We start from the raw sequence: 12,132 nt of genomic DNA on the forward strand, positions 1-12,132 counted from the left end.
AGGGAACTTTTACAACATGGATTATAAAAGATTCAGCCAGACAAGAGCTGTGCCACCAAAAAAAAAAAAAAAAAAAAAAAAGGGCTGTGCCACCAAGGAGGCATGGAGTCACCCCGGGTTCCCAACCATTTTGGAGTTGTAACATTCTCTCACAATGATTCTGAATTTTATTCTTTCCTTAATATATAGCATAATTTTATATTTGGTTATGATAATCTTTTGAGGGCATCTAGCTGGCCCACTCAGTGGAATGTATGGCTCTCGATCTCAGGGTTACATTACCCCCATTGGGTGTAGAGATGACATTTGAACAAGATTAATCTTTAGGTGGAGGATTTCATGACATTCCTAAAAAAAACCCCAGAGGTACACATTTGCCTGGAGCACACCTTTCCCAGATAAGTATCAGGTTTGGACATCAGTTCATTCTGGGGCTCAGAAGCCACCTCTTTAGAGGTACGCCTGGCCCTTGCCTGAAATAGCATGCTCCCACCCCTCCAAATACTCCATGTCCCAGCACTTAGGACTGCCTGCTGTTACACAGCTGTTGACTGGTAGATTAATTTTTTCTCTCCTCCACTAGAATGTCAATTTCATGACACGGAGACTCTGTGGTTCATTCATGTACCCAGAGCCTCCACAGCCTCTGGCATCTAACAGGTACCCAGTAACTATATGAATTAAAAAAAAAAAAAAAAAAAAAAGGCTGAGGCATACCGCTGAGTCATACACACACCAAGAGCAAGGTAGGTAATTGCTGGTATCACCAACATCTGTGTTAATATATGGAGTAATCACTATACTTCAGCATTTGTACAACACTTGGAAATAGAAGCACGGGCTACTTTTGTGTTGTCATCAATCCCGAGAGGTGAATAGAGATGAATTTCCAAACTCCACTGCAGTCACCTTTACCTTGTGCTGGAAGGGTGGAAGGACAGGGGATTCATAGGACAGGAGGGTCAAGGAGAGGGCACGAGGCATTCTTACCACTGCTACTCTGGCGTCCGTAGTAGGAAGGCCCGGATTCTTTAGGGCAAGTATCCTGCAAGCTCTTATGCCTGGAAGACTGAAAACTGGCCCTTCTTTCTTCCCCCTTTCCTGGAAGCGGGAGAGGGCTAAAGTTCTTTCCATCAGATCTTTTGCTAGATGTCGACAATTGGGAAACTTGCGCTTGGAAAACCGCACCAGGCCTCCTCCCGAGGCCATACCCTAAATCGCCATCCGCCAGGTCGTCCTCAGTTTCCCAGGGCTGCACCTCCGCCTCGCTCGGCAGCCTCGCCAGCCTGCTCATCGGCCAGATGCCTTAGTCACATAAGGCAGAACAGGTCACCTGCGGTTCAGAAGAGCACTTGTTTAGAACCATCAGTATGACAGGCTGGCCCTGGGGAGGGTGGGGAGGGTGTGCCAACTAGGCGGGCAGGCCTGTCCGCTTCAGGGTCTCTAACAGGTGAGGGCCTTGCAGGGAGGAAGAGACCCAGCCCTCCGATTTCAGAGGCTGCAGGGCACTGCAAGGAGGCAGGGAAGGCCTTGACTGAACCGCCGCTGATCAGGGAAAAGCGGCTCAGCCTTGGCCCAGGAAAGAGGAGGGCCGTGGTCTTGACAAGCCTGACGGCGGGAGGAAACTCAGGGCGGCCCCAGAAACCGGACATGCAGCCACTATGGAGCCCAGCCAGCCATGGTTCCCTCATGGCCCTTGTGCAGGTTGGGGGCGTGTGGCTCTCAGAGCCTCTCCTCCGGCTCTGCCCTGCTCATCCTGCTTCCGTGGGGGGTGGGGGGGCTCAGCAGTGGAGCGTCCGCCTTCAGCTCAGGCCGTGACCCCAGGGTCCTGGGATCGAGTCCCATGTCGGGCTCCCCGCAGGGGGCCTGCTTCTCCCTCCTGCCTGGGTCTCTGTGTCTCATGAATACATAAAATCTTTAAAAAACAGGGGGATCCCTGGGTGGCTCAGCGGTTTGGCGCCTGCCTTTGGCCCAGGGCGTGATCCTGGAGTCCCGGGATCAAGTCCCACGTCGGGCTCCCGACAGGGAGCCTGCTTCTCCCTCCTCCTGTGTCTCTGCTTCTCTCTCTCTCTCTCTATATATATGTCTATCATAAATAAATAAATAAATAAATAAATAAATAAATAAATAAATAAATAAATAAATCTTAAAAAAAAAATCTTAAAAAAAAAAAACCCTTCCATATTTTTCCAAATCAGGCCACTAAAAGGGGGAAAGGTAGTGGGAAAGTGGGAGCTGAGTAAAATAGGAGTGGGTTCTAACCGGCCTATGATGCCTCCCCAAAGGTAGGGCAACCTGAAACTTCTCCCATGCTGGCGCCCAGGCCTGTCCAGTGGGCCAGCGTAGAAAGTAGGCTCTGTAAGAATAGAGAATTTTGTCTGTTTGCATCATCACTGCATTCCCAGTGCCGAAAACAGGATCTAAGACATCACTGGTGCTCAGAAATACTTCGTAAATAAGTGAGTGAAGGAAGGAATAAACAAATTGAAATCCTCGCCTACGGGGCAGAAAAACAGTCACCCCAGCAAGACTCCACTCTGAACACCGTGCGGCTAACTGCCTCCTCTCTTCCCAGAGGAAAACATTCCAGATCAAAATGCCATACAAGGGATCCCTGGGTGGCGCAGCGGTTTAGCGCCTGCCTTTGGCCCAGGGCGCGATCCTGGAGATCCAGGATCGAGTCCCACGTCGGGCTACCGGTGCATGGAGCCTGCTTCTCCCTCTGCCTATGTCTCTGCCTCTCTCTCTCTCTCTGTGACTATCATAAAAAAAAAAAAAAAAAAAAATGCCATACAGTACACTGAGCCCTCCCTGTGTGCAGATCCCCGGCCCCTGCAGGCACCTGCCTGGTAGCTGGAGAGCATCTTAATGCTCAGCCTTGTTCCTCTCGTACCGACTATAGTTGAGAAGAACTTTCACCACCAGCCCTTTCAAAATAGCTGTTTTGATGTAGTTGTTTAGAAACATCTCATCCTTTTCTCAAGACTCAGAAAAAAAAAAAATCTCTTCTAAATACCCTGCTGTTTAAATAATTGTTCACCAGGACTTTCAAAAATAATTAAGTCTTAGTCTTGCATTTTTTAGTGAGATGTTTCTTTTAATCTTCCACTATTATAACCACACAAAGATGCCAGGTAAATTTGATCATGTTTGAAGGGATTTCTGTTGTTTTTAGGATTAAAGTACCATATATTTCCTTTTTTTTTTTAAAGATTTTATTTACTTGAGAGAAAGAGAGACAGCATGAGCAGGGGGAGGCGCAGAGGGAGAAGCAGGAGCCCCACTGAGCAAGGAGCCTGACGTGGGGCTCGATCCCAGGACCCCGGGATCATGACCTGAGCCGAAAGCAGATGCCTAACCAGCTGAGCCACCAGGCACCTCAGTACCATATATTTTCAATATTTGAAAGCAAAGACCCTTAAAGATTTGAAAAGATAACATCATAAAAGAAGGTACATGGATGGAAAGATGCTCAGTGTCATTAGCTGTCAGGGAATTGTACATTTAAACTACAGTGAGATTCTGGTGCATACCACTGTCAACTCTAAGTGCTGCTGCGGATGTGGGTACACAGAACTGGCAGAGGTGTAAGACGGTATGACTACTGTGGGAAAGTGTGACAGTTTCTTTGAAACAGGTGATCCAGCAATTGCAGTTCTGATATTTACCCAACAGAAATGGAAACATGTTCACACAAGGATGTATGCACAACTGGTCACAGCATTCCTCAAATTGGAAACAAACCCGAATGTCCATCAACAGAAAAACTGTATGATGAGTCCATACAATATAATATCTTCAGCAATAAATAACAAATGCCTAACGTATGTAACAATGTAAATGAATCTTAGAGTCATTATACAAACAGGAAGCACATGCCATGCAAAATCCTGGACAAACTAATATACCTAACAGACAACAGATCCTGGTTGCCTAGGGTGGGTGACAGGCTGACCTCAGGGAGCATGAGCAAACTCTCTGGGGGTGATAGAAAAGTCTTCTATCTTGACTGGATTAGATGGTTTGTCAAAACTCATCATCCTCACAATGGTGCATTTACTGTATGTAAATTATATCTCAATAATATGAAAAAAAAATTTAAACAAATAAGGGACCTTTATCTGGATTAGGGGACAAGAAGAGAAATGTGTTCATCAGTTATAAGAATATAACTCATAAATAGGAAAATTATTGGGATCCCTGGGTGGCTTAGCAGTTTAGCGCCCCCTTTGGCCCAGGGCATGATCCTGGAGTCCGAGGATCAAGTCCCACATCAGGCTCCCTGCGTGGAGCCTGCTTCTCCCTCTGCCTGTGTCTCTGCCTCTCTCTCTCTTTCTGTGACTCTCATGAATAAATAAAATCTTAAAAAAAAAAAAAAGAAAATTATTAAACTAGATGCTTTTTTTAAATATATTTTCCTTCTTTTTAAAAATTTTTAAATTTAGAGGCAGAGGGAGAAGCAGGCTCCATGCACCAAGAGCCCGATGTGGGATTCGATCCCAGGTCTCCAAGATCACACCCTGGGCCAAAGGCAGGCACTAAACCGCTGTGCCACCCAGGGATCCCCAAAACTAGATGCTTTAAATCAGCACCGGTTCTTTTCCAATGATGTAATAATAGCACGTGTTGCTTATTTTCTGTGTGCTAGGCACTATTTAAGTGTTTTATTTAGATCATCCTATTTAATCTTGACTTTGCAAGATAATACTGTTACTGTTCGGGGCAGCCCCTGTGGTGCAGCGGTTTAGTGCCGCCTGCAGCCTGGGGTGTGATCCTGAAGACCTGGGATCGAGTCCCACATCGGGCTTCCTGCATGGAGCCTGCTTCTTCCTCTGCCTGTGTCTCTGCCTCTCTCTCTCTCTGAATAAATAAATAAATAAATCTTAAAAAAAAAATACTGTTACTGTTCAAGTCTAGACAATTACACTTAAGCACAGAGAAGTTAAGTAATATAGCTAACAAGAGAGAGAACCAAATTCTGAATCTTGATCCCTAATGTCAGAGACTGTGACATTCTTAGCTGTCATTTGAGGAATGTGAGCTTAGTATCAGAATAAGCCACGTTCCTATTACTTATACAGAACTGAAAGTCATTTTTTTCCCCCAAATTTTTTACAAAACCATCTTGGCTCCTTCACAAGTTCATTTCCAAAATAAGTAAGTCTATTTTTATTTGTCAAGATAGACAGGAAGTTATTTCCTGACTCAAAGGATAATCCCCTAAGAAGCTGTGCTTTACCTCTGGCAGATTCCTGCTCATCAGTGCACTCACACGCCAGTTAAGGAGGTGCAAGCAGGGCTAGGCAGCCGGCAGTGGAGAAAATGGAATTGGTCAACTCAAAGGGAAAAAGCAGCAAGAGGAAAGAGTAAGCAATCGCAGGATGAGCTAAGAACCTTTTGTGATGTGTCACATAAATTCAGGTATCTGGGTTCACGTGGCACACAGTGAACCTCCCATGACCCCAGTACTCTGCCGCTTTGAAAACTGTGACTTTGGGAACTGCTGGCTGTGTACTCTTACCACGTTTTACGTGCTAATATTCATATGTAATACAGACGGACTGACTTTTAGAACACATGCCTTCTAAGAAAGGGAAAACGTCTGAAATTACTGCTGTTCCATTCATTCCGTCCGTTTTAAACGTATTGAACGTTGACCACCAAGGAGGGCAGCAGGATGTGTGACAGAGAAGGTCTGAGTTCAAAATTTCATTCCACCACCCACTGCTCTGATCTTGGGCAGGTCCCTTAACTTCTTGGAGCATGTTTTCCAATCCCCAAAATGGCTTTAAACATTACTACTTTATAGGGTTATTCTGGGTGCCATCAATATATTTGAAGCTAATATTCAGTGAATTAGAGTATCAGTTTGTTAAAGGGGAGGCTTGGATAGGATGATGCTTTGGTGCTTCGGGGCTCCAAGATTCTAGACCAATACCGGCATTTCCCAGTGTGCCCCAGAACACTAGTTCTCACTGTTAGCTGTTGCCAGGAATGAGGGGGCCTGTCCGTTTTACTCTCCATGCTGGACGAGCTATCCACGACTTCCTCAAGTCACGCGGGCAGGTGGTCACCTGGGAAAGGCTAGAGGAGGAACGGCCTGCAACCAGCCGTCCGACTTCTGCGCCGCACAGCTCTCTGAGAAGTGACGGCCGAGTCCAAGGCCCAGTCTGGCTCCTCAGCCCGTCCACCCCGCAGGACTGACCGACGGCCTCACGCCTGCCTGTCAGGCTCCTCCTCCTCCCTGCCTGCTGGCCATGCTTGGCTGCCACTGTCAACACAACTGCATTCACGCTTCCAGCTGGATATCCTGCCAGCAACTCAAACACGGGCTTCAAAACAAACGCACTAAAAAACAAACAAAAAGAACAACGCACTGCCCACCCCCCCCCATCCCGAGTCCTCTGTCTCTGCAGGTGCCGGACCAGGCCAGAACGTTGGGATTTCCCTTGTCCTTGATCCCTTGAGCTGCCGTGCTCCAGGCCCACAGAATATCTCCAAACCAGATCCTTCTTTGGATATGAACTTTGCAGTCCCCACTGAGATTCTGGTCTCTCCTGGATCTAGCCTGCTGCCCCAGGCACGGGTCCAGTGGTGCCCCCTCTCTCACCCTAAGACACCCCGTGGCTCCCACGGCATAAAAGTGTCACCCTGAGACTCCAGTTCTGACTTCCCATTTCAGCTGTCACTGCTTCCTCTACAGGCCCTGTGCTGCCTTGAGGACGGCACCTGCACCCAGGCCTCGCCAGGGCAGCCCCGCTCACGCCTGCGCTGCTGCCCTTCACCCTGGGAATGCTGGGTCCTCAAGTCCCCCTCAGCTCGTGACAGCCACTCCCTACAGCAGCTCTCCTGACACCCCTGGGCCAGACGTGGCTTCTCCTACCCCTGCAGTGTCCCTTTTTATTTAATATTATTTTTAAGATTTAGAGAGAACGTGCAAGTGGGAGGAGGGGCAGAGGGAGAGAATGTTCGGGGAGACTCGGGGCTCAATCTTACGGTCCATGAGCTCATGATCTGAACAGAAACCAAGAGTCAGGCACTTGGCCACCCAGGCGCCCCATTTAAAAAAGTTTTTTTTTTTTTTTTTTTTTTTATTTAGGTCAACTCTACACCCAACATAGGTCTCAAACGCACGACCCCAGGATCAACCGTTGCGTGCTCTTCTGAGCGAGCCAGTCAGGCAACCCTGTACCTTTCCATTTTCTTAAAGATTGTATTTATTCCTGAGACACAGAGAGAGGCCGAGGCCCAGGCAGAGGGAGCAGGAGACGCCCGCGGGGTCCCGGGACCCGAGGCGGGACTCGATCCCGGGGCCCCCCGGTCACGCCCTGGGCGAGGCAGACGCCCAACCGCGGAGCCACCCGGCGTCCCTTCCCTGCACCTTTCTAACAGTCCTGCCTGGTATTTTTATTGCACTGGCCCTTCTGCAAGGAGTATCCTGGTCTCACCCGCCCAGAGACAGGCGTCGGGCGGAGCTGACAGGAAGCCGGCTCCTGCCCAGGGCGCTGGCGCTGGGAGCGTCCACACCCACCGGTGCTCACACGCCCGTTCCTGTCTGGCTCGGCAGGGGCGGCCCCTCGAACCCCCGCTGCCCGGCGAGGACCCGCCGCACCGCCCGGCCCGGCCTTTGTTTTTCAACTTTTTGAGAACCATGGCCTTAGCTGGCCGTGGAGCTGCAGAGACGGCGCCGGCGCGCCCGCGCTGACCGGAGGGCCCGCTGACCCAAGCCACGGGCACGGCCGCCACGGGCGTTAGCCGGGCTGCCCTGCGGCCCTCGGGGCGCGGCAAGGCGCTTCCCGCGCCGGGGCCCGAAGGCTCCGCACCAACAGGAGGCGGCGGCACGGCGGGAACAGCACCGCTCCCCCCCACTCCTGGCTTCCAACGTGAGAGGAACTCATGGCCCCTCACCTGGGGAAGGCGGCCCGAGCGCCAGGACTCCGCTCGGGCCCGCGCCCCCAGAGCGCCCGCCGCGGGGACCGGGTACCCCGCGCCCCCCGCTCGCCCCCAGCCCCCGGCGCGCCCCGCTCACCTGGCGCCCAGCCGCTCGCCCCGCGCCCCGCCCTCCTCCAGCCACGTGACCGCTCGCCCCGCCCATCCGGCCACGAAACCGCACCGACCGCCCCCGCGCCTCAAGTCACGTGACCGTGGGCAACCCACCCCCCCCTCAGCCGCTTGCCGCGCCCCCTCCAGCCACGTGACCGCGCGCCGCCCGGAGTGGAAGGAAGGGTGGGGCCGCCTGGGACGCCGCCGCCCGCCCAGCCCGGGGTTCGCCCCCCACGAGGGACCGAGTTAGGGACGGGCACGAGGCTTAGAGGGCGAGCGAGAGCCTGTGTGCCTCGACAAGGTAAAATGAGGCGGTTTAAACCAGAAGCGTCTATGGGGCCCGTAGGAGGAAGCCGCAGGCGAGCGGAAGTTTAGCGGCGCCCGTGGCCCGGGAGCGCGGGCTTGCTTCCCGCCGCGGGGCGTGAGGGGTGCGAGGGGGGCGGGGCATGGGCCCTCGGGAGCGGCCCCCGGGAGCGGTGCCCACGGCCCTCAGGACGCGCGCCCTCGCGCCCCACCGGCCGCCGCAGCGGAGAGGATTTCCACGGTTATTTACGAATATCCAACGTTCACGCAGAAACTGACGGACGTGGCGGTGTCCGACCCTTGGCAGGACTTGAAATTTACTCGGCGTTGGAATAAACGAACAAGCCCCTTCTCCCCAGGAGCGGACTCCGTTTATCCCGCCTCGCGTCCGGACGCAGCCCGCGGGGCCCCGAGCGCGCGCCCAGCCCCTTCCGACTGGCGGAGCGCACGTGCGGGCGGGCGGGGGCCGTGGGGGCGACCCTTGCGAAGCCGGAAGTGGCGTCGCTCACGTAGACCGGTCGCCTGGTCGCGGCAGGCGCCTTCCCGCTGAGGGGCCTCAGAACCGCACCCCCGGACGGACCCTGGCAGTGTTCTGTCAGACCTCCAGCGGGCGGAGCTTGGGACGCAGCCGCACGGAACGTTTACTTAAAAAATACCCGACTTCGTTTGCAAAACTCTGCGCGATGCTGCTGAGCCGTCGCATAACAAATGTGTGCTGAACGCCTTTAAGAACTCGTATCTGGGGACGCCCGGGGGGCTCAGTGGGTGAGCGCCTGCCCTCGGCCTGGGGCGTGACCCGTGATCCCGTGTGACGGGATCGAGTCCCGCTTCGGGCTCCCTGCATGGAGCCTGCTTCTCCCTCTGCCTGGGTTTCTTCCCCTCTCTTTCTCCCCCTCTCTCATGGACAAATAAATAAGATCTTAAAAAAAAACAAACCTTGTATCTGTCCCTTTGAGTACTTCGAACCTAATATGTATTTTTTTATTTCCTAAAGATATTTATTTACTTGACAGAGAAGGGCAAGAGAGCAAGCGAGGAAGAACCACCCCAGGACCATGACCTGAGCCAAAGGTGCCCCTGATATCTGTTATTTAACAGCTTTATTTAGCTATTATCCACGTAGCATGCAATTCAAAGTATAGGACTCTGTGATTGTGCGCAGCCCTGGTGGCGCAGTGGTTTAGTGCCACCTGCAGCCCGGGGCGTGATCCTGGAGTCCCGGGATCCAGTCCCGCATCGGGCTCCCTGCATGGAGCCTGTTTCTCCCTCTGCCTGTGTCTCTGCCTCTCTCTTTCTGTGTCTCTATGAATAAAAAATCTTTAAAAAAAAAAAAAAAGGACTCTGTGATTGTTAGTGGTTCACGGAGATGTGTAAGCATCAACACAACCAATTTTAGAATATTTCCATCACCCCAGAAAGAAACCCCTTATCCATTAGTAATCACTCGTCACTCTCCTTCAACTGGACCAAGCCCTGGAAGAACCACTACCCTCCTGTCTGCCTCTAAATAGCTGCCTGTTTTGGACATTTCCTTTTTTTTTCCCAAAGATTTTATTTATTTATTAATAGAGACACAGCGAGAGAGAGAGGCAGAGACACAGGCAGAGGGAGAAGCAGGCTCCGTGCAGGGAGCCCGACGTGGGACTCGATTCCGGGTTTCCAGGACCGCCCTGGGCCAAAGGTGGCCCTGAGCCGCCCGGGCAGCCCTGTTTTGGACATTCCTTAAGTGGAGTCAAACAATTTAAAGTGTTTTGTGACTGGCTTCTTTCACCTAGCATTATGTTTTCAAGGTTTACCTATACTTCCTTTTTTTTTTAAAGATTTAATTTATTCTTGAGAGACCGAGAAAGAGGCAGAGACACAGGCAGAAGGAGAAGCAGGCTCCATTCAGGGAGCCCGATGTGGGACTCGATCCTGGGCCTGGGGGATCACGACCTGAGCCACAGGCAGATACTCAACTGCTAACCCACCCAGGCGTCGCAATACTTCATTCTTTTTATGGCCAAATAATATTCCATTTTATGGATATACCACTTTTATTGGCCATTCATCAGTTGATGGACATTGGATTTTTTTTTCCAGTTTATGGCTATTATGAATCACGCTGCTTACCAGGGACATGTGGGGCTCCACCCCAGGACCCTGAGATCATGACCTGAGCTGGAGGCAGTCACTTAACTGACTGAGCCACCCAGGTGCCCCTCTCCTTAGGTTTATTTTAAATTAGTCTTTTTATTTTTTATTTATTTTTAAATATTTTATTTATTTATTCAGAGACAGAGAGAGAGGCAGAGACACAGACAGAGGGAGAAGCAGGCTCCATGCAGGGAGCCCGATGCGGGACTGGATCCCGGGTCTCCAGGATCACACCCCGGGCTACAGTTGGCACCAAACCGTTGTGCCACCGGGGCTGCCCTATATTAGTCTTTTTAATAAAAAAGTTAAGTAGGTTTGAATAAAACCAAGCAGTAAATTAGGTTATTTCTAAGACCAGACCTTCTTCAAATAACTGTAAGATGTTTAAAGAATTGTCAAGTTTCACCTAGGATTGAAATTAGTATATTTACAAAATTCCCAAAAGGTGTTGTATAGGTCCACATTAGACTCTCTATTAGATCATAATCTCCCTTCCGTTGAAGGAAAACTTATGATGAGTCAATTTCAGTGTTAAGATAATCAGCAATCGAAAAAAAAAAAAAAAAGATAATCAGCAATCAGGATCCCTGGGTGGCTCAGCGGTTTGGCGCCTGCCTTTGGCCCAGGGCGCAGTCCTGGAGTCCCGGGATCGAGTCCCGCATCGGGCTCCCGGCATGGAGCCTGCTTCTCCCTCTGCCTGTGTCTCTGCCTCTCTCTCTCTCTGTGTGTCTATCATAAATAAATAAATTTAAAAAAAAAAAGATAATCAGCAATCATTTTATAATTCATTGAATCCCAGTAACGAATACTGTCTTTTCAAAACAGCTATTAGTTTCACTAAAAATAGTAACAAACACATATATGGTGCTAAGTATGTGCCAAACACCATTTAATCCTTACAAGAGTCCTATGAAGTAATTATCCTCATTTTTTGTGATATGACTCCAGGTAGTCCTGGATAGCACCTTTGTAATATTATCCTAATCCGAGTTCTCTTTCTTCTCTACCTCCATACTCATTCTTTTTTTTTTTTTTTTTATTTAAAGATTTTATTTATTTATTCATGAGAGACACAGACAGAGGGAGAAGCAGGCTCCATGCAGGGAGCCCAACGTGGGACTCGATCTGGGGTCTCCAGGATCATACCCTGGGCTGCAGGTGATGCTAAACTGCTGCGCCACCGGGGCTACCCCTATACCCATTCTTCAAAGCCCTGCATCCTACATCATTTGTTCTTTTCTGATATTCATAGTCAGGAAGAGTTCTGTCTTTTGTCCTCTCCTGCTGTTAGAATCTCCAATAAGGCACTTGCCACCATCTACCCGATTTGTTCAAAGTGTCCATTTGCTTGTATATATTCCTTGTATACTAGGTTACAATGGTCTGCAGGTCAAGAACTTACCCTGGGAGGCACTGCCCTTCAGTCATTTTTGGGGAATCTTGCACATATATAAGACAACCTATGGTTATTAAAATGAATCTGCTGGGATCCCTGGGTGGCGCAGCGGTTTGGCGCCTGCCTTTGGCCCAGGGCGCGATCCTGGAGAGCCGGGATCAAATCCCACGTCGGGCTCCCGGTGCATGGAGCCTGCTTCTCCCTCTGCCTCTCTCTCTCTCTCTCTCTCTCTCTCTCTGTGACTATCATAAATA

General features: G+C 50.6%; 2 protein-coding genes across 8 annotated transcripts in view; one reads left to right on the top strand and one right to left on the bottom strand.

Annotated features, from left to right (window-relative positions):
- The window catches only part of CDK7 (cyclin dependent kinase 7), a 63,870-nt gene extending 58,296 nt beyond the window's left edge, over positions 1-5,574 (top strand). For both annotated transcript variants that reach the window (XR_005355648.1, XM_038530783.1), the window contains one exon: positions 5,249-5,574. Coding sequence is in view for 1 of the 2 variants with exons in the window: in XM_038530783.1 (XP_038386711.1) it covers positions 5,249-5,283 (35 nt within the window). In the remaining variant the exon portion in view is untranslated. The remainder of the gene's footprint in view (positions 1-5,248) is intronic.
- CCDC125 (coiled-coil domain containing 125) overlaps positions 1-8,770 on the bottom strand; it is a 30,611-nt gene extending 21,841 nt beyond the window's left edge. For 2 of the 6 annotated variants that reach the window (XM_038530780.1, XM_038530775.1), the window contains exons 1-2: positions 8,030-8,125; positions 991-1,333 (exon numbers count right to left, since the gene is read on the bottom strand). In XM_038530780.1, the coding sequence (XP_038386708.1) occupies positions 991-1,294 (304 nt within the window). In that variant the 5' untranslated portion in view covers positions 1,295-1,333; positions 8,030-8,125. Of the gene's footprint in view, positions 1-990; positions 1,334-2,262; positions 2,357-5,239; positions 5,922-8,029; positions 8,126-8,558 lie in introns of those variants that run through there. The other 4 variants (XM_038530776.1, XM_038530778.1, XM_038530779.1 and 1 more) reach the window with 4 other exon arrangements.
- Between the last annotated feature and the right edge of the window lie 3,362 nt (positions 8,771-12,132).

The sequence above is a fragment of the Canis lupus genome, chromosome 2 (assembly GCF_011100685.1).
Source record: "Canis lupus familiaris isolate Mischka breed German Shepherd chromosome 2, alternate assembly UU_Cfam_GSD_1.0, whole genome shotgun sequence".
NCBI classification, from domain to species: domain Eukaryota; kingdom Metazoa; phylum Chordata; class Mammalia; order Carnivora; family Canidae; genus Canis; species Canis lupus.